Source organism: Onychostoma macrolepis, chromosome 15, assembly GCF_012432095.1.
Source record: "Onychostoma macrolepis isolate SWU-2019 chromosome 15, ASM1243209v1, whole genome shotgun sequence".
Classification (NCBI taxonomy): domain Eukaryota; kingdom Metazoa; phylum Chordata; class Actinopteri; order Cypriniformes; family Cyprinidae; genus Onychostoma; species Onychostoma macrolepis.
The window spans coordinates 21606286-21624580 of NC_081169.1; the positions used below are offsets into that span (position 1 = coordinate 21606286).

Sequence of the window (18295 nt, forward strand, 5' to 3'; positions counted from 1 at the left end):
AAATAATAAAGTTCATAATTGATATCTAATTAGAATAAAAGAGCTCTGGCAAGGCTTTGATTCTTTCAGAAATCAATAGTTTGACTCAAAAGCAGCTGTGTGAAAAAAAGTAGATCTTTTGTTGGAACGTGCTTTGACATGTCATTTACCGCTTAATGTGGGTTTAATTACCCCTCTGTCCTATTATGTTTCATTAGAAGACTTGGCCTTGAGAATCTCGTTACTGCCAATATACTAATCACACTGGTGCATAATGATGATTTAGTCATAGTATAAAAAAAGGGGTTTTCATGAGCACCTGTGTTGTAGTGCATACTTTTATTTTTATTTAAACTTGTTTGGGTTCTAATGCATAGGTTTTGAGGTTTAGTGTCTCGCATGTGCTGTGTTTGTATATGTGTCTTGCCTTATCTAAATGTTTGTTTCCATCTCTCTCTATGTGTCTGTCTCTCTTTCTGTGCACGCACACACATACGCAGTCTCTCATAACTATCAAAACAATGTCTCATCTGCTTAGAGAAACTGCAGGTTTCCATATTAGGAAGCGAGGTTATTTTGCTTTGAAGTGTTTCTGAGTCATCTATGAGGATTCTGTATTTTTATTAAGAATATTTGCACATTTGAATGTTCTAACAGTTTCCTATTATGATTATGTTTACTTTAATTCAGTATTATTTTTCCTGGCAGTCACATACCCATCAAATTAACTCTGATTAATGCTAGCAGGTTTGTTGTTTGAGCTTGTAAAAGGCCCAAAAAAGTTTTGTTTTTCATTCCCTGTAAAAGGAGAAGGAAATGTGGGCTGCAGTATGTTTCTGTTTTGTTGGATTTCATTAACAGTCAAGTAGCAGGATGCAGTTTAAAAATGGGTTACAAGTCGGTTCTGATATGTAGTTTAAAATTAATTAAAAAACAGATCAAATAATAAAATGAAAAAAACTAAAAAACTAAATGAAGACTAGTATTTTATGGTAATGAAAATAATATAGGACATTTTTATTTACTTTCGTACAAAAACATGAACAAAGTTATGTAAAGTAAAATAAATTGTGTGTGTGGTTTTCATTTTAATTTCAATTAACAGTGGTCTGTTTAGATCCCATGTAAAGTCTTGAAGAAAAAATTCATTGTACAAAAATATAGTACACAAATCTACAAAAATAGCTTTTATTGGCTTACCAAAACCACATAGGAGCACATGATGCAAAACTTACAAAAAGCTGAATAGGAATCCTTAATTACTCTTAAATCTGTAAAGCATGAGTTTAATGCAATGACAAATATACAGTATAATCCCAATATTTACATTCCTATTGTCTAACATTTAGCTGTGCTTTGCATTCATCATTTCAGTTTTTAAATCTAATACACAAATGTCTTCCTTTACAGGTTGTAAGCTCAAATAAAGGATCACCCACCACTAACTCCCAACCAATAACGTTGAATTCAGTGGAGGGAGCTAAACCCGGCTCAATTGTGGGATCTGTTCGTTCACCTGATTCTCAGACTCTTCCTGAAGTAGGCCAGGTCACGTATACTGTGGTGGGAGGCACCGACTGCGACGGCACCTTTGTGGTAGACCGCCAGACGGGTGATGTTTACCTGGCCCGTGAACTTGACTTCGAAAAAGCTCCTCGATACACTCTCCAGATTGAGGTTGATGACTTCTCCATGCCTCTCCCTAAAAGTCACTTTGTTACATTGGTAATCGATGTCCAAGACAGCAACGATCATGCACCCGAGTTTCCCGAAGACCCCATTATCATAGTCGTCCCTGAGAACACAGATCCTGGATCATCCATCTACACCTTCCAGGCCATTGATAAAGACGGAAGCGGACCCAACAGCGAAGTGCACTACTCCATCCTGCAGCAGTGGCCAAACCTTCCAGATCTCCTGTTCCTGGATCCAACCACAGGAGTTCTTTCTCTGGGAATGTTGTTGGATCATGAGAGGATCTCTTCACTACTCTTGGTGGTTCAGGCGACGGATTCGGCCCCTGACATCAATCAGCGGCGCCGTGGGACGGTCACAGCCCGCATATTTGTCACTGACGTGAATGATAACGACCCTGTGTTCATCTCACCGTCTGTGGTGAGTGTGATGGAGGACCAGCCTGTCGGCTTTGTCGTGGTCTATGTCATGGCTGTAGATGCAGACCAGGGAGAGAACGGACGTGTGACGTATCGTATCCAGAGCGGCAACACTGGAGGAAAGTTCAGCCTTAACCCAGATACAGGTAAACCAATCAACAGCTCCGTCTGAATGAAATACACGGTGTTCGCTATATATTTATGCTCTAAATTTAAATTATTAATTAATTTTTTTAACAAAATATACACTACCAATGAAAAGTTGGTCAGTTAGATTTCCAAGGCACCAATGCTGCATCTATTTGATCGAAAATAGAGTAAAAAGTTGTAGTATTCTGAAATGTTATTAACATTTTTAGTAATTGTTTTTCATTTCAAAATATTTAGAATGGCAATTTTCATCGGCTAATACTCCAGTCTTTAGTGTCACTTTCCTTCAGAAATCATTCTAATATGCTGATTTGGTGCTCAAGAAGCATTTCTTATTATTATCAATGTTGAAAACATTTGTGCTGCTTAATATTTTTGTGATACATTTTTTTCAGGATTCTTTGATGAATAGAAAGTTAAAAAGAACAGCATTTATTTGACATTTAAATCCTCTGTAAACAAGGGATTGAAATTAACCTCTTTCAAAAAAAAAAAAAAAGAAAATTAATTAAAATTACTTTCTTTCCAAAAAAACGAAATGTTCCTGACCCCAAATTTTGAGCGGTGGTGTATATTTACATTTATTCCACAAGACAAAACAACGGATTTTAAACACGTTGTTTTCAAACACAGTGATTTCTCTCTCTTATTTTATTATAAGATTATGCTACACATCATACAGATTATATGAGGAGGTTATGTAAAATTGGGAAGGGTAAGCACAACTGCAGTACAAGCGTATTTTGTATCCTGTTTGTTTATCTTTTGAAACGTCTTGAATTTATTTGATGCGTCTTGAATTTTGAGTGATAAAATAAAAATGTAAAATACTATGGCCAGTTACTCAAAACACCAGTAACATTAGGACATGCAACAGTAGTAGCAAACTTCTTATGATTAAACTGATGTGTGAACAGGACATTAAGGGATTAGTTCAGTTTCTATCATATCCTCACCCTCATGTCATTCCAGACCCTTGTGACTTCCTTTTTTTCTGTGAAAGATTGCATTGCATGCAAAATGCACCATCATTTTGATTCTGCATTTCTGCTTGACTCGCATCTTTCCTCTCCTCCCAAGTCGCAATCCTCTAAATGCCCTTTAGTTCTCTTAATCCTAAAAACCGCCAGCTCAACATCTCATCCATTCCCAGAAATTCTGCCCTGTGCTTTGAGTTCGGAACAGTTCCTCTCATCTGTGTGTGTGTTTGTGTATTAGTACATCATGACATAAAGCAGGAGTGTAAGACAGTACACACCACTCAGCTGGTAGCTATTTACAGCATGTTCTACCACTAACAGATTGTGTTTCTCTGTTCCGGCGTGCATTATTGTGGACCTTGATATGCTTCTGGACCCCACACTTAACTAGAATTTATTAGAATATGGAGCTAGATCATACCAAATGTTTGTAATCCTACAGGTTTTGTATGACAGGGCTAAGAAAATGATCATTTTTAGGTGGTCTGTCTCTTTAAAATAACACTTGTCTGCTTTATAAATGGCAAACCGATCTCGCAAACTCTCACTTGCTTGGGAAGCTCATTATGAATGCCTTCAACTATTAATATGAGAATAGAAAAGCAAAACATCTTCTTTCTTCCTCTTGGTTTCCCCTTACGTTATCGGAACATGACTGGTGAGGAGTCAAATTGTCTGAAAATATTCAAGCTTGTAATTCTAACCAGATTAAAACCTCAGAGGCATGTTAGCTCAGCGTTATGGAGATAGAAGAGAGGGAAAAATAAGTCGAAACAGAACGAAAACACCCTCTAGTGTCTCAGTTCCCATCATGCCTTTACAGCCTGCTTTGAATCATTGCGTCTGGTTCTTTAAAAGCATGAAATTGAGATTGGATCAATAGGAGCGCCGCTCGCTTGTGGTAGGCTAACGACAGGGGCGCTGGCACCCCCAAATTTGAGCAGGGCACGGCAGGCCGGGCCGTTGCGTGCCTAGAGTGCTTGTTTATGCACTCTTTCTGTTTGCTGTGGAAAAAACCTCATAAACTGCGGCCAGATAGTTGAGTTGTTACAGTGGCTCAGTTAGTGTTCAGGTAGGGAGGGCTTTGCATGGGAAAAAAAGTCATTTTTGAATACGTCGCATGACTTCCACTCATTTTTAACGCAACAGTAAGGCGTCAACTCTTCGTGCTGTGATGTTGCTTATGCAAGATCAAAGTGTGCTACAAGATGGAAATCATTCATCGTGCGAGCGTGTGAATGAGGCTTTACTTAAGTGCGAGTGGTTTTGCTTTAAACAATTTACATCATGGCTTCATTATTGTGTAATTGTTTAAATGCAGTTCAGCAGGCGATCACTCAAAAGAAATACCAGACACTATGCTTATTACATTCATCAAGTGGTAGCCTAACACTTTTGCTTATTTCCTCTGTAGGGTCTTTGTCTATTCTTAGACCAATTGACCGTGAAGAGCAAGACCTCTACAACCTGACCATAGTGGCAGAAGACCACGGTTTACAACAGCACAGCAGCTCCCAGTTACTGTCTATCCAGGTGATTGACGTAAACGATGAGGCGCCATTCTTTGAGGAAAGTGAATATGAAGCTTTTATTGCAGAGAACCAGCCTCCAGGAACTACCGTGCTTGTGGTTTCAGCTTCTGATTTGGACCAAGGTAAAATGCACTCCTATATATGTCTAACATATAAACATGGCAGTTATGTTGCATAAGGACCACTAGTGGTGTATTTTAAATATTTATGAAGCATATTTTATTAGTTTTAAATTATATTAAGTAATATTTTATTCATTTTAATTAATATAATTAATTTAATTTTAATTAAAAATAATTTATTATATTTATTTAATTCTAGTTTAATTTAATTATAAATATTAACATTTAATTTAGAAAATAATTGTTAATTAATGAAAATAAATAAAAAATCAGTGGGGTTGACTACAAGGATTATTGAAGGTGTCATTTTAGTATTATTTATTAATATTTTTTAGTAGTGCTGTCAAACGATTAATCGCATCCAAAATAAAAGTTTTTGTTGAAATAATATATGTATGTATACTGTGTTTATTTATTATGTATATATAAATACACATGCATACAATATATATTTTGAAAATATTTACATGTTTATGCATTTATATATTTATATCATATTTTATATTATATATAAATATATAATATTTAAACATAACATATTTTTCTTAGATATATACATGCATGTGTTTGTATTTATATATATACATAATAAATATACACAATACACACTCATATATTATGTAATCAAAAACCTTTATTTTGGATGCGATTAATCGTTTGACAGCACAAATTTTTAGTAATATTTACTCTCACAGTATTTGATGATATTTTGAATTATAATTTTTATATTTACAGATCTCTGTTTGTTTTAATGTTTTGTGCTTTTATCATTTTTGTTCTTTTTTATAATTCTATTTAGCTTTATTTTATTTCAGTTTAGTTTTAGCAGTTTTAGTAACTCAAGTTAGTCGGCAAGGCAACTTTTGTAATGTTTGGCATTTTTTTTTGTAAATGTAATTTTTTCTTCTAATATATTTGTTTTATTTTATTTTAGCTTTATTTCAATTAACGAAAACAATTTTTATTAGTTGCATTTTTAGTTAACAATAACAACACTGCTATATATACATGTAGACTATGTCATGAGTGCCACATTTATAAGATGCCGTGTCAAATGTAAAAGTAGTTCAACAAAACATCTTGCTATGTAGCTGATTCCAAACAAGAACACGTTTCGTACAAATGTCTCCTTTACTCATTTTGTGCAACGTGCTCTCTGTAAATGTGGTTTGGCAAGGTACACATTAGCTGTGGACTCACAAAAACTTGAAGTTGGTACTTTAATCTTGAATTGGTCTGATGGTAGGAAAATCCTGTGTGGAATGTACATATGAGTCAGGAGCATGATTAATTACGTTAATTTTGTGTCACATTATGTTCTTTATTTAATTAATCACAGTAAATTGGCAGCCCTAATAATTTTGTTTACATTCTTCTGTATCTCTCCCACACATTTATACTTGATGATGTGATGCTAAACGGTACTGTCTGTGAACGCACGCATTGAGTGAGAAGAGTTGATTTCCACCTTCTGAGGTTGGCAGTGGTCACACCGTCCTCCTTAAAAGTGACACGAATGTTTGTCTAACATTTCTCTGAAAACAATGGATACCAAAGCCAAACCCATCACAAATAAAAGTGTGTGGTTTTAATTGGTGCCAGGCCGGGGGGGGTTGTGGAAGGGGAGCGCTGCATTCTCTTGGACTTACTCAGGGGCAAATAAAACAGAAGGATCATAAACTTTCTCTCCATGAACAATTAGCGAGGTAAACAGGTGACACTCTGCCAGATTGCTCGCCTTTTGCACGCGATCTGCTATCCAAGGACCAGGGGGAGGGCGATTGAGACCAACTGCTTAGACAGCGGTATTAACTACAAGCAAATAAAAACAGGGTGCGCCGCGTGTTTAGCCATTCCGTGAGAAAAGTCCATTGTGCAAAGTGAACACAGCCTCTTAAGAATGATTGGCTTTTCACAGACGTGATATTTTGGACTTGCCATTCAAGGAAACTGTGTAGATTCATCTCTTATAATCCTTTTTTTTTCTTAGGGACCAATGGAATCGTGACATACGGAAGTATTGTAGGAGATGATTTCAGTATTCATCCGGTGACAGGAGTCATAACAACCACCAAGGCTTTGGACAGGGAAGCCCAAGGGGTTTATGCTGTGACAGGTACTTCAGATAAAACAGAGCATAGATTGAAGTTTTGTGTTTTTGCCAATGTCATATCACGGTTGGGCACGCATTTGTTTAGCCAGTTTATAACCTCTCTCTCATAAACAGTTTATGCCAGAGATGGTGGTTCTCCGCCCAATTTTGCCAAGACCACAGTGCGCGTCACAGTGCTGGATGAGAATGACAATAGACCGGCGTTTGGCAGAGTGTACTATAGTCTGGAGGTACCTGAGAACCAGGAGCCTGTGACGCTCTTCACCATTAGAGCCACAGATCAAGACTCCGGGGACAGTGGGCTGGTGCACTACAAAATCACCGGTATTAATGCCATGAGCAGTACTTATGTTGTTGTATAATATATGTTAATTGTTATTATATATTGTATACAAACAACTAATTGTTCACACATGTTTAGCTCATGCCTAAAGTCATTTTCAGTTCTATAGATACCCATTAATCCTTCCCCCATTGTAGCAACATTTGTTACAACCTCATCAGAACTCATCATTTCTATTTTAATATATCTTACATTGTAATTTATTAATATAATAGCAAAGATTAATTTATTAGCAGCCATTACTCCAGTCTTCAGTGTCACATGATCCTTCCGAAATCATTCTGATATGCTTATTTGATGTTAAGAAACATAAATAACACTGATTACATTTCCTATTATTAACAATGTTGAAAGCAGTTGTGCAGCTAAATAATATTAATAATGTCTTTAAAGTCATTTTTGATCAATTTAATTCATCCATACTGAATATAAATATTATTTTCAAAAAAGAACCTCTTGAGAAATGTACTTTTAGTCACTTGGTTAAAGATGTTATGTATCATTTTGCAGTAAAAATTCAGTATTCCACATCATTCCACAAACGTTGGCAGCCTTTACTGACATATTTACAAGAAATACACCCAACTATCATGGTTATGAATATTTTATTATATTTCACTTAAATTGATCTAATAAATTACTTGGTCCTGTGAGGACAAAGTTAAATGATTAGTGTTCTTTTTCATTTGATAAAGTAATAATTTAAAGTTTTATAAATATTTGTGTATTATATTGCATTAAATAAATATTGAATAATAAAAATATATATACAGTATATATAATATACATTGCACCCTTCACTGGTCAGCATTGATTAAATTGATTAATATTGTTTTATTGCACATACCCGGAAAGGGAAGTCACTAACAGGCCAGATGACAATGTTATTTTCATAACTTTCTTTTCTCAGACGGAGACCATTTTGGTGATTTTCACCTGGACAGGAAATCAGGTGTGCTGTCCACTTCCAGGCCTTTGGACCGTGAGTCCAAAGCAAAGTACACCCTCACTGTGGAGGCACAAGATCAAGGAATACCATCCCTCACCAACACTGTCACTTTGGACATCAGTGTCTTGGACCTGAATGACAACAGCCCAGTGTTCCCCAGGAGCAGCTACTCAGTGGAGGTATCAGAAGATGCATCAGAAGGGTCTCTTGTTCTGGAGGTTTCAGCCTCTGACAAGGATGAAGGGTCCAACAGTCAGCTGGTCTACTTCCTGAGCCACGAATCCAGAGGCATGTTCATTGTGGACCAACACACAGGTCGCATTATTACAGCAGCAGCCCTCGACCGAGAAAAAGTGGCCTCCTACAGTTTCAAAGTCTATGCCATGGACTCCTCAGCCTCCAACCCCCGTAACACTTCGGCTGAAGTCACCGTCCACATCTTAGATGTAAATGACAACGCCCCCTTCTTCATCACAGACCCGCTCATCATCAATGTGTCCAGCAGTAGTCTCTCCAACCACAAGGTGCTGGCAACCATGAGAGCTGAAGATAAAGACTTCGGTGCAAATGGATCTGTATTTTATCGGTTTGCGAATCCTGTCAAAGGTTTCACCATAAACTCCTTGACTGGGGACGTCCAGGCCACCGAGAAGCTCCACACGATGACCCAGAGCCAGCGGACCCTCATTGTGGAGGCCATGGATCAGGGTAACCCATCGCAGTCCTCTCTGGGAGTTGTGATCGTATACATCAGAGAGCAGAGTTATCAGGGCATCCGCTTCGCTCGCAACACCAGGGATGTCAGCCTGCAGGAGAATGCTGCTAAAGGTGTGATAATGACCCAGTACATCAGTGATATCAACTGATATTCCTGTAGCTCAAACTGTAGAGCATAGCACTAGCAACACCAAGGTCATGGGTTCAATTCCCAGGGAATGCATAAGCTGATAAAATGTATACTTTGCATGCAGTGTAGGTCGCTTTGGGTAAAAGCATCTGCCAAAATTGGATATGTCTAGTTAAGAATAGAATGCAGCAATATTAACACATGTTTGGCTGCTGTATAATTAAAAAATAAAACACTAACATCTAAAATCAGTTAATTTTAAATACTACAAGTGAATTTAGGCATCACAATATTTCAGTTTACACAATATTTTCACAATATTTGAGTGTTAGATGTTGGCAAAAGTCTAAATATAAAACTAAGGGAAATGAGATGCATGATTAAATATCCAATACTGACTGAGATGATAAAACATCAGAAGTTAACCGATATGGTAATGATATATTGTGCATCACTAAATCTTTCATACATCCCAAGTTGATGGAAAATTTCGTTTTAATCTGTAAAGGTCTTTTTTTTTTCTTATAGGTACAGCAGTTGTTCAGATACAGGCTCACTATCCTGATGGATCTAGCAGTGGCATCAGCTACAGCATTTTCAGTGGCAACAAGCAGCAGTCCTTTAGCATCAGCCCCCACACAGGTAATCTAAGTCATTGCATGAATTTATTATGATAGTAGTCTTTCTAAAGGGGAACGATGTTTCAGTATTAGTCATAATACATTCCTTATTTAGGTGAGATTTGGGTAGAAAGTTCCAAAGGTCTGGACTTTGAGGAGACCCCACGACTCCGCCTGGTGGTCAAGGCTGAAACCGCATCTTCCAGTTCCTTCATGGCAGTTAACCTTCTCCTACAGGATGTCAATGACAACTTACCACGCTTTCAACTTCACAATTACATTGCTTATGTTCGTGAGGCCCAGGGCTATGATCATCCTATCATCCAGGTACAGTAATCTCCCATTTGTTTTCTCAGTGGTTGAGTCTTCATAAAAGCTGTGGAGTATAACATCCCTTGGCCTAAATACAGCATATTTTCAGTGCAAGCCAAAAGAGTTTCCTTTGCGTTTCCCACAATGTTTTCATTGTCCATGGTGAGAATATAGGCTCAGCTGTCCCACATAGCCACAACCAATTCCCTTTTTCAACTTTTTTTTTTTTCTAAATAATTTGCGTTCCAAGCCCAACATTGCTTAGAGGTTCATGTTACGCTCGAGCAGCTGTTGTGAATCTGTCTGTATTTTCATTGCCAATTTCACCGGTAATATCCTCAGGTGTTGGCGAATGACCTGGACCAGGGTCAGAACGGGCAGGTGACCTACTCCATTAGGTCATCGTCCATGAGCGGCCTCTTCAAGATTGACCCTGTCACAGGCAGTATATCCACCGCTGCCATCATGGACAGAGAGATCTGGACACAGACCAAGTACTAAGTTCTTCCATCTGCTTTTATAGCAGTTTAGATCATTTCCTTTTACCTCCTTTATCCTTAAAATGGAGTGACTGAAAAGTAACGTCTTAAAATCACTTTTTTACATAAAAATGTTAAATATTTTAAATAGCCAAGAAAAAAAGTCATGCCCATGTATTTGTTGACGGAATGACACTTCTGTAGAGGCAGTTGCACCGATGCGGTTAAAACTTTTATATACCCTGAAAACATTATTTTTATCTTCGTTTGATTATTATTAGAGTTTGCACTTTAAAACATTTTAAATTTCATTCCTGTCAGCATAAAAATAGTCTGTGAGAATGTCCGGACTCTGATTGTAATTTGGTTGTTGTGTCTCCAGCCTGGTTATTATGGCAACGGACAGGGGCAGTCCTCGGTTAGCAGGTTCTGCCACTCTCACTGTGATCATTGTAGACCTGAATGACAACAGTCCCACCATCCCTGTTCCACGTGAAGTCCGGGTCCCTGAGAGTAAGTTGACTGCTGTTTGAACTCCATATCACTCCTGTAATCAATGAACTAAATTTCCTATTTTTTCTGGCAGTCAAACAGTGAGGCACACCGTGCTGAAAGATTGACTCAATTACCAGGCGTTTTTCACGCCAAGGTCCTTAATGGTTATTTCCTGTCACTGATGTTGTACAATGTGTCCAATAATGGTGGGCGTTGTCCAGCAATATGTAATACTTTCGAAAGGTGCAACCACAAACGGAAACAATAAATTACATTTCACACTGGGTTATCTAGATTGTGTATTTCTCTCTCTAGATACCTTGATTGGAACCGTGATCACTCAGGTCACAGGGAATGATGTGGATTCTGGGCCGGCTCTTTCCTATTCCCTGCTTCTGGACTCAGACACTCAAGGGAAGTTTGGAATACATCGCTATGGAGGCGGGGTGTCCTTGACTGCCTCTCTGGACTTTGAAGATAGAACATGGTACACCCTGACCGTCAGCTCCTCAGACTCCAAACAACAGACTTACGCAAATCTGACCGTGCTTGTGGAGGATGTGAATGATAATGCTCCAGTCTTCTCCCAGGACCTTTATGAGGTATGTTAGGAGAAATGACATGTTCAGGATGAACATTGATAGAAAAAGTACATTAAGATGTTTGATGTTGGGGAGTAACTAGTAACGTAACCAAATTACATAATTTAATTACAAAATAAATTTGACTGTAATCTGTTACAATTACTGAGAAAAAATGTGTAGCTAAATTACAGTTATTTATGAAAATGTTAACGATTACTAAGTGGATCATAGCTATGCAAAGATTTGCATCATATCTATTAAACTATATGTTGTTATGATTTTAAATCAGTATTTAACCTTAGAATGATCTCAAAGTAAAAAGAGGTGCTTGAGTCTAATTTGTGTGGTGGCTGTGCTTTAAAATTAAATTTTTATAATCATAATTCATTTAAAGAAGGATTTTGAAAGTCTGATAGCAATCAGTGTTGAGTACTACTGTAAGATTAACCCTGCCTAGTTTTGAAAACATTCATTAGAAATTTAGAAAAGTAATTAGAAAGTAATCAAATGTAATCAGTTACATTACTTTAAAAAAGTAATTGAATTAGTATTACATTTCAAATAGTGTAACTTGTAATCTGTAACCTATTACATTTCCAAAGTAACTGTCCTAAAACAGGTACCCAAGATGTTTGAATAATATATAGCAAACAGTTATTTGAACAATCAAAAGTATTTTATAGAGTCTTGCAATAATAACAGATTACACTAGCTTTGATGTTTTACACTCTGTTTAATAAATTATTTTCTCTGGTAAAACCCTTAAAGGCACTTGCAGTTTATTTAAATGTCAAAGAGACACATATTTTTGTTTCGGAAATATTCCCTGTGAGCACCACATTTACAAAAATATTTCTTTAAGTAAAAGAAAAAATAAATTGATGCTATGTACTGCTCAAAGCCATCAGTGTTAAGACCGATTTATGTCTTTGGCAGGTGACTCTAGCAGAACGCTCGCCAGCAGGAAGCTCAGTTATCACAGTAACTGCTACAGATAAGGACTCTGGAGAGAACGGAAGGATAACATACAGGGTCGTGTCAACAAAGGACATGTTCTACATTGACCCAAGCAATGGTAATTTGTCATTTTGTTCTTGTTGTTTTGCTTTTGTTTATTGTTCTTCATCCAAATCATTGTCAGATGTAGAATTCATTCTTAAGGAACAAGACATCATTTTTTGATATAGTGGTTATCAACTGGTTTTTCTTCAGGACCTACATTTTAGGATGTCAAGTGGCAATTTAATTGCATATCAAATTTGTTAATCAAACAAAAGTAATTTGAACTGCAGAGATATCAAAATAGTGTGATAGTGAATAGAAAAAAAATTATGGAAAATTTGCAAATAATTAACAACAGAAGAAATGTGATTTACAAGCCTAAAGAATAAAAAAACACACTGTGCCAATTATTGTGTTGTTATTAGCCATATTACCAGTGATAGATCAATTTATGCCTAAAGACTCTATAGTTGGATGTGGCTGTCACCCACCAGTTCAGAACCAGTTTTGAAGCATGTAGTAAAAGCCCTAATCTTACGTTATAATGTGATTTCTTTACATAGGTACTCTGTTCATCAAGCAGAAGGTTGAGTTTGACTCACAACGCCCTTCCATTTTGGTGGTGATTGAAGCCAGTGATAGTGGAACACCTCCATTGACTGCCCTTACCACAGTTCAGGTGCATGTGTCTGATGTCAATGACAATGCGCCTGTATTCCACCAGACTGAGTACAGAGCCTCTGTATCTGAAGATGAAGTTCCTGGTTCAACCATCCTAACCCTGGAAGCAGTGGATGGGGACTTATCTAGGGACAACTGCGGGTTTGATTTCGCCATTGCCAGTGGAAACATTGGTAACGCCTTCCAAATCGAGAGCAGTGTTCGTTTCTTTGAGGGTCATGGATTTCAGACAGTTGGAACACTGATATTAGTTGATAAACTTGACTTTGAGAGTGTGAATGGCTACAATCTCACTATTGTGGTCTCAGATCGTGGCATACCACAACGAAGCTCAAGTGTTCCAGTTTTAATCACTGTAATGGACACCAATGATAACCCTCCATCCTTCAGTAGGGCTGAGTACAACGTTATTGTCAATGAAGGGGCAGAAACGGGAAGAGAAATACTTCAACTTTTTGCAGTGGACCCTGACTCAACACCTAATGGAGAGGTTCAATACTCAATCAGTTCTGGAGATGAGTCTGAGCTCTTTTCTATAGATCGCTGGACTGGGTCCCTTCGTCTGCGGAGGTCTCTTGATAGTGAGAAAGAGTCCTCTCATGTGTTCATCATTCAGGCGTCAGACGGTCAGGGCCACTTCGCTCTTGCTCCTGTAACTGTCGAGGTCAAGAACATCAATAATAACAGGCCTTACTTCCCTCTTAAATCACTCACAGCAAGCATTCGTGAAAACCAGCCCCAAAATGCTCTAGTTACCATACTACATGCCATTGATCATGACAAAGGAGCATATGGAGAATTGAGATATTTCCTCATGTATAATTCCGGCAATGGTAAAGATTCCTTCCTAGTGAACCAAACCTCTGGTGAGGTGCGAACACGCTTTACATTCGACTTCGAGAAGGTAAACGCTTTCAATTTTATTGCTATGGCAATGGATGCAGGCAACTACTCGGCCACAGTCACAGTTCAAGTCTTCGTGACTGGTGAAGATGAGTATGACCCAGTTTTCACTAACTCAGATTTCGCCTTGCATGTACCTGAGGGTGCCAAGAAAGGGCAAAGCATCGGGCAAGTAAATGCTAATGATGAGGATGGAGGGGTGGACGGCATTGTCCTCTACACACTCGCAAACAGTTCACCTTACTTTGAGGTCAACACATCTACAGGAGTGATATCCCTCAAGATGGATGCATATCATCGACATACAAGCCGGTCAAAAAGAGAGACACGTCAGATGACGTTGGATGTTATTGCTCACAGTCCTTTGGAGAATTCCCGAAAAGCCTCTGCCCAGGTCACAATTGATGTCACCCATACATCCTTCGGCTTGAACACAGACATCAATGTGGTACTTGCCAGTGCTATAACAGCTTCCTTGGCAGCCATTGTGTTCCTGATCATAGTTGTTGTGGTGATATTTCTCTTGAGATCCCAAAGGTACAAAGAACAAGAGGCTTGCGCCAGAATAGTATCCCACGGTACTGTTCTGGAGAGTCTTGAAGAATCGAAAGTTCCAGGGGGTGATAAGCTGTATCATCAGACTCTTCCTGGGTATGCAACAGACCAAACTGGGAGCGGAGGAGGTACCTACGCACGAGGTGGGTCTCTTGACCCATCTCACTCCAGTGGCCGTGGTTCTGCCGAAGCGGAAGCAGCAGAAGATGATGAGATCCGGATGATTAATGAGTATCCTCAAGTTTCCAGCATCTCTTCCTCCATGCAGGAGCACATAGCTGCTCGTGGGCCCGACTCTGGTATCCAGCAAGATGCAGACCAGCTGTCTGACATTTCCTGTGAGCCGGGGATGGATGCAAATCAATGGTTTAAAGGGAAAAAACTGGGAAGTTTAAGTGGGACACTACTACCAAGCCAGCTGCCAACTTACCGGGATGAAGGTGGTGGTTATCTCGGGGTTGGAAGAGGGCTTAACATCTCGCATCCGAAAGATTATGCTTTCCCGGAGGATGGTAAGCCTGCTGTAGATGGTTCTCTTACAGCTATTGTTGCTAGTGATGAGGAACTGAGGGGCAGCTACAACTGGGACTACCTTCTTGATTGGTGCCCTCAATTTCAGCCTCTGGCTAATGTCTTTACAGAAATTGCCAGATTAAAAGATGAGAACGCGCCACCTAACCCTCGGCGGCCATTTCATCCCAAAGCAAAGACAGATCCCAAGCCCAGAATTGACCCTCCTCCCCTTATTACCTCTGTAGCACATCCAGGGGCCAAAACTGTTTTGCCAAAACCTGCTGTAGGCCGAACATTTCCTCACCTGTCCTCATTGCGCCGATCTCCCATTGACCATGATGGCACTGTTTCCTCAATAGCCATGTCTCCGAGTTTTTCTCCATCACTTTCGCCACTTGCAGCCCATTCCCCAGCCATTGCTCCCTTTGTTGGTCACTCGTCCTCCATTATGGGTACAAATGAGCACTCCTTAGAACATGAGGAGACAGAACTGAGGATTTAATGCTGTCTAAAGAGAGCTCAACCAGAAAGCATTCCCACCTGCTCAGGTACTCTAAAAATGCCTCTCCTCTGGCATAGTCCTCAATATCATGTTGTATGTAATGTTGCCCCACTGGCTGGCCAGAGGTTTCAGAAAGTGGTGCTTTTGTCACCCATCTTTCGATTTACTGACTTGAGTTGTAAAAGAAGAAAAAAATGACTATTTTATAATGCTGTTCTAACGATCCTGAAGATCAAATGACAATTTTCTTAGCCCAGCATTTGCACATTTTGAAGGACAGTTCTGTTTGATGTCAATGTTTTGTAAGAAAAAACACTTTTTGTATTTTATATTTTTGTACCGATGTTTTTTGTTTAAAAAGAATGACATATGTCAAGCGGTTGCTATAACCTGTGATTTTATTGACATACATTTATATTTGTATATATGTGGCCGTAACAGTATGTTTGTTATCAGAGCTTGTTTAGTTTATTAACAGTTGCCATTCTAAAGTGTTCTAAGTATGTTCAGTATTAAGCTCTTAAGTATTTGGGGAATATGTTTTTCTGTTAGTATTTATATAAAAACAGTAAAAAACAACAACAAAAAAAATGTACAGTATCTGCAAAAATGCCAATGTACAGTCTTTGACGTTTTTGCTGCAGACCACAGTGATCATATTGATTTCTACATGCTGCTTCCCCTCCCTTAGCTTGACTAATGGGAACACAATTGTAGCTTATGAAACTAAATATACAAAAAATGTTTTTCCCCATTTTGTGAGGATTATAAAATCAAGCACCAAGTTGCTAAGACAAGCTATCTGTGCCAGGAATTTTGTAAAACTGCAAAGAAATAACAGTAACAGAAATGGAAAATATTGTCGTGGCAGCTCTTAACAGCACCTTGAAAGAGCTGCCAATGTAACTGGAAATAATGTATTGTCCTTTTTATACTCATGTTTGTTATCAAGTCTTTCTTTGAACACAGAGTCTAACACAAATATTCTCAAGGCCAGTGAAAATCGTTATCATGTTGTTGTTACAATATATAGGCTGATAACTTCAATGTTTTTTTGTTTTGTTTTTTGTCATAGGCTTAGACCGATCATTTTTACTGGATGTTTATGTTTAGCTATCCAATATTATACTTAATTCGACCAAAAGATAGATTAATTTAAAACTCTACTACTCCCTAATCAAGGTACTGACATTTATAGGTACATTTTTTTGTAGCATCTTTCAATCATTACTCAAAACAATTGGTGAACGTTGCTAATTATACCATAAAATGCTGGATTACTTTGCTTTGTGTATGTAAATGACATGGCTGAATAATATTATGACACCCATATTTGTTGAAAAGCACTGGTGATTTGATTTTAGTAATGTATTTGTTCCTACAATATACAGTTTGTACAATTTCAAACTAAATAATGGCAGCATTGGACATTCTTCTAGAAAGATTGTGAAACATATTTTTTGTAAATTATTTTCTAACACTTTGAAAATGATTGTAAATGTTGCCATTTGACCATACTTCATTTCAGTGCTAAAAATTCTACTAGTATTTTTTTCTAGACAGTTTTTTTTTTCTCAGAATCTTTTTGTCAGCATATTTTGATGTTCATTGAAAGGCTCAACTTATAATTTTGAAAATCCACAGTGCCTATTGAAGAAAATCATGATTGTGTTTATAACTGATTGTTAAAATTTTTCTTTGTTCAGATTCTCAAGGTCACAGAAGAATTTCCGTGTTTCCTAAGGATATGAAATCTCTCTCCTTGTTAAAGAATCCTATATTTATGGCAGATACTTCACTTTTGTACACAAACAATTCCTCACTCGTAACTGTGAAAGTGTTATATTTGTGCTGCCTTGAAGGAAAATAAATAATGTTCAGTTTTTCTGTGTTCATTTAAAAAGTTTCTCATGATGTTCAAGTCACTGTTCAGTTATAGGTGAAGGAAATCTGTTTACATTACTTTTGAATAGCACTGTGGTCCAAAAGATTGGCCAGCCGTTTGTCTTTCCTTTGTACCCAGTATAATCCAAAGGGCATTGATATGATAAATGGTGGTGTTGTATTGTAAATAATGATCAGAAAACACTGAATTTTGTTCAGTTTCCACCTTAATCCTTTGAAACATACGTTTTATATACTTGACAAAGTGCCTGATTAAAATGTATTTCCAATAATGAGCCTTAAACATCTTCTTTTATATATATATATATATATGTATACATATTCTGTGTTAATAGGGTTTACATGTTCTTTTAGATCTAAAAAAAAAAAAAAAACATATGAACTGCATGGGAAATTTTAACTGTTTTTCAACTATAAATCTTCATAAGTTACCATATATTTTTTCACCAGGTGTATCGTGTAGAACATTACTTTCTCACTTGTCCTACTAAAATTAAAAGTGTTTTATTTTTACTCTACATACAGTTGCAGAAATTGCCTTTAAGGATGTTCATAAGTAGTTGTAGTCCTGTCATCTACTGTAGTTTCAACATGGAGAGTCAAAGTGACGAACTG

The 18295-nt window shown here is 37.7% G+C and overlaps 1 protein-coding gene across 6 annotated transcripts in view; it reads left to right on the top strand.

The window, feature by feature from the left end:
* Window positions 1–17942, top strand: part of dchs1a (dachsous cadherin-related 1a) — a 140541-nt gene extending 122599 nt beyond the window's left edge. For all 6 annotated transcript variants that reach the window (XM_058744348.1, XM_058744346.1, XM_058744349.1 and 3 more), the window contains 12 exons: window positions 1390–2239; window positions 4638–4877; window positions 6868–6993; window positions 7105–7314; window positions 8244–9110; window positions 9658–9771; window positions 9865–10076; window positions 10404–10555; window positions 10923–11053; window positions 11351–11637; window positions 12556–12694; window positions 13185–17942. In XM_058744348.1, coding sequence (XP_058600331.1) covers window positions 1390–2239; window positions 4638–4877; window positions 6868–6993; window positions 7105–7314; window positions 8244–9110; window positions 9658–9771; window positions 9865–10076; window positions 10404–10555; window positions 10923–11053; window positions 11351–11637; window positions 12556–12694; window positions 13185–15775 — 5919 coding nt within the window. In that variant the 3' untranslated portion in view covers window positions 15776–17942. The remainder of the gene's footprint in view (window positions 1–1389; window positions 2240–4637; window positions 4878–6867; window positions 6994–7104; window positions 7315–8243; window positions 9111–9657; window positions 9772–9864; window positions 10077–10403; window positions 10556–10922; window positions 11054–11350; window positions 11638–12555; window positions 12695–13184) is intronic.
* The last annotated feature ends 353 nt before the right edge of the window (window positions 17943–18295 follow it).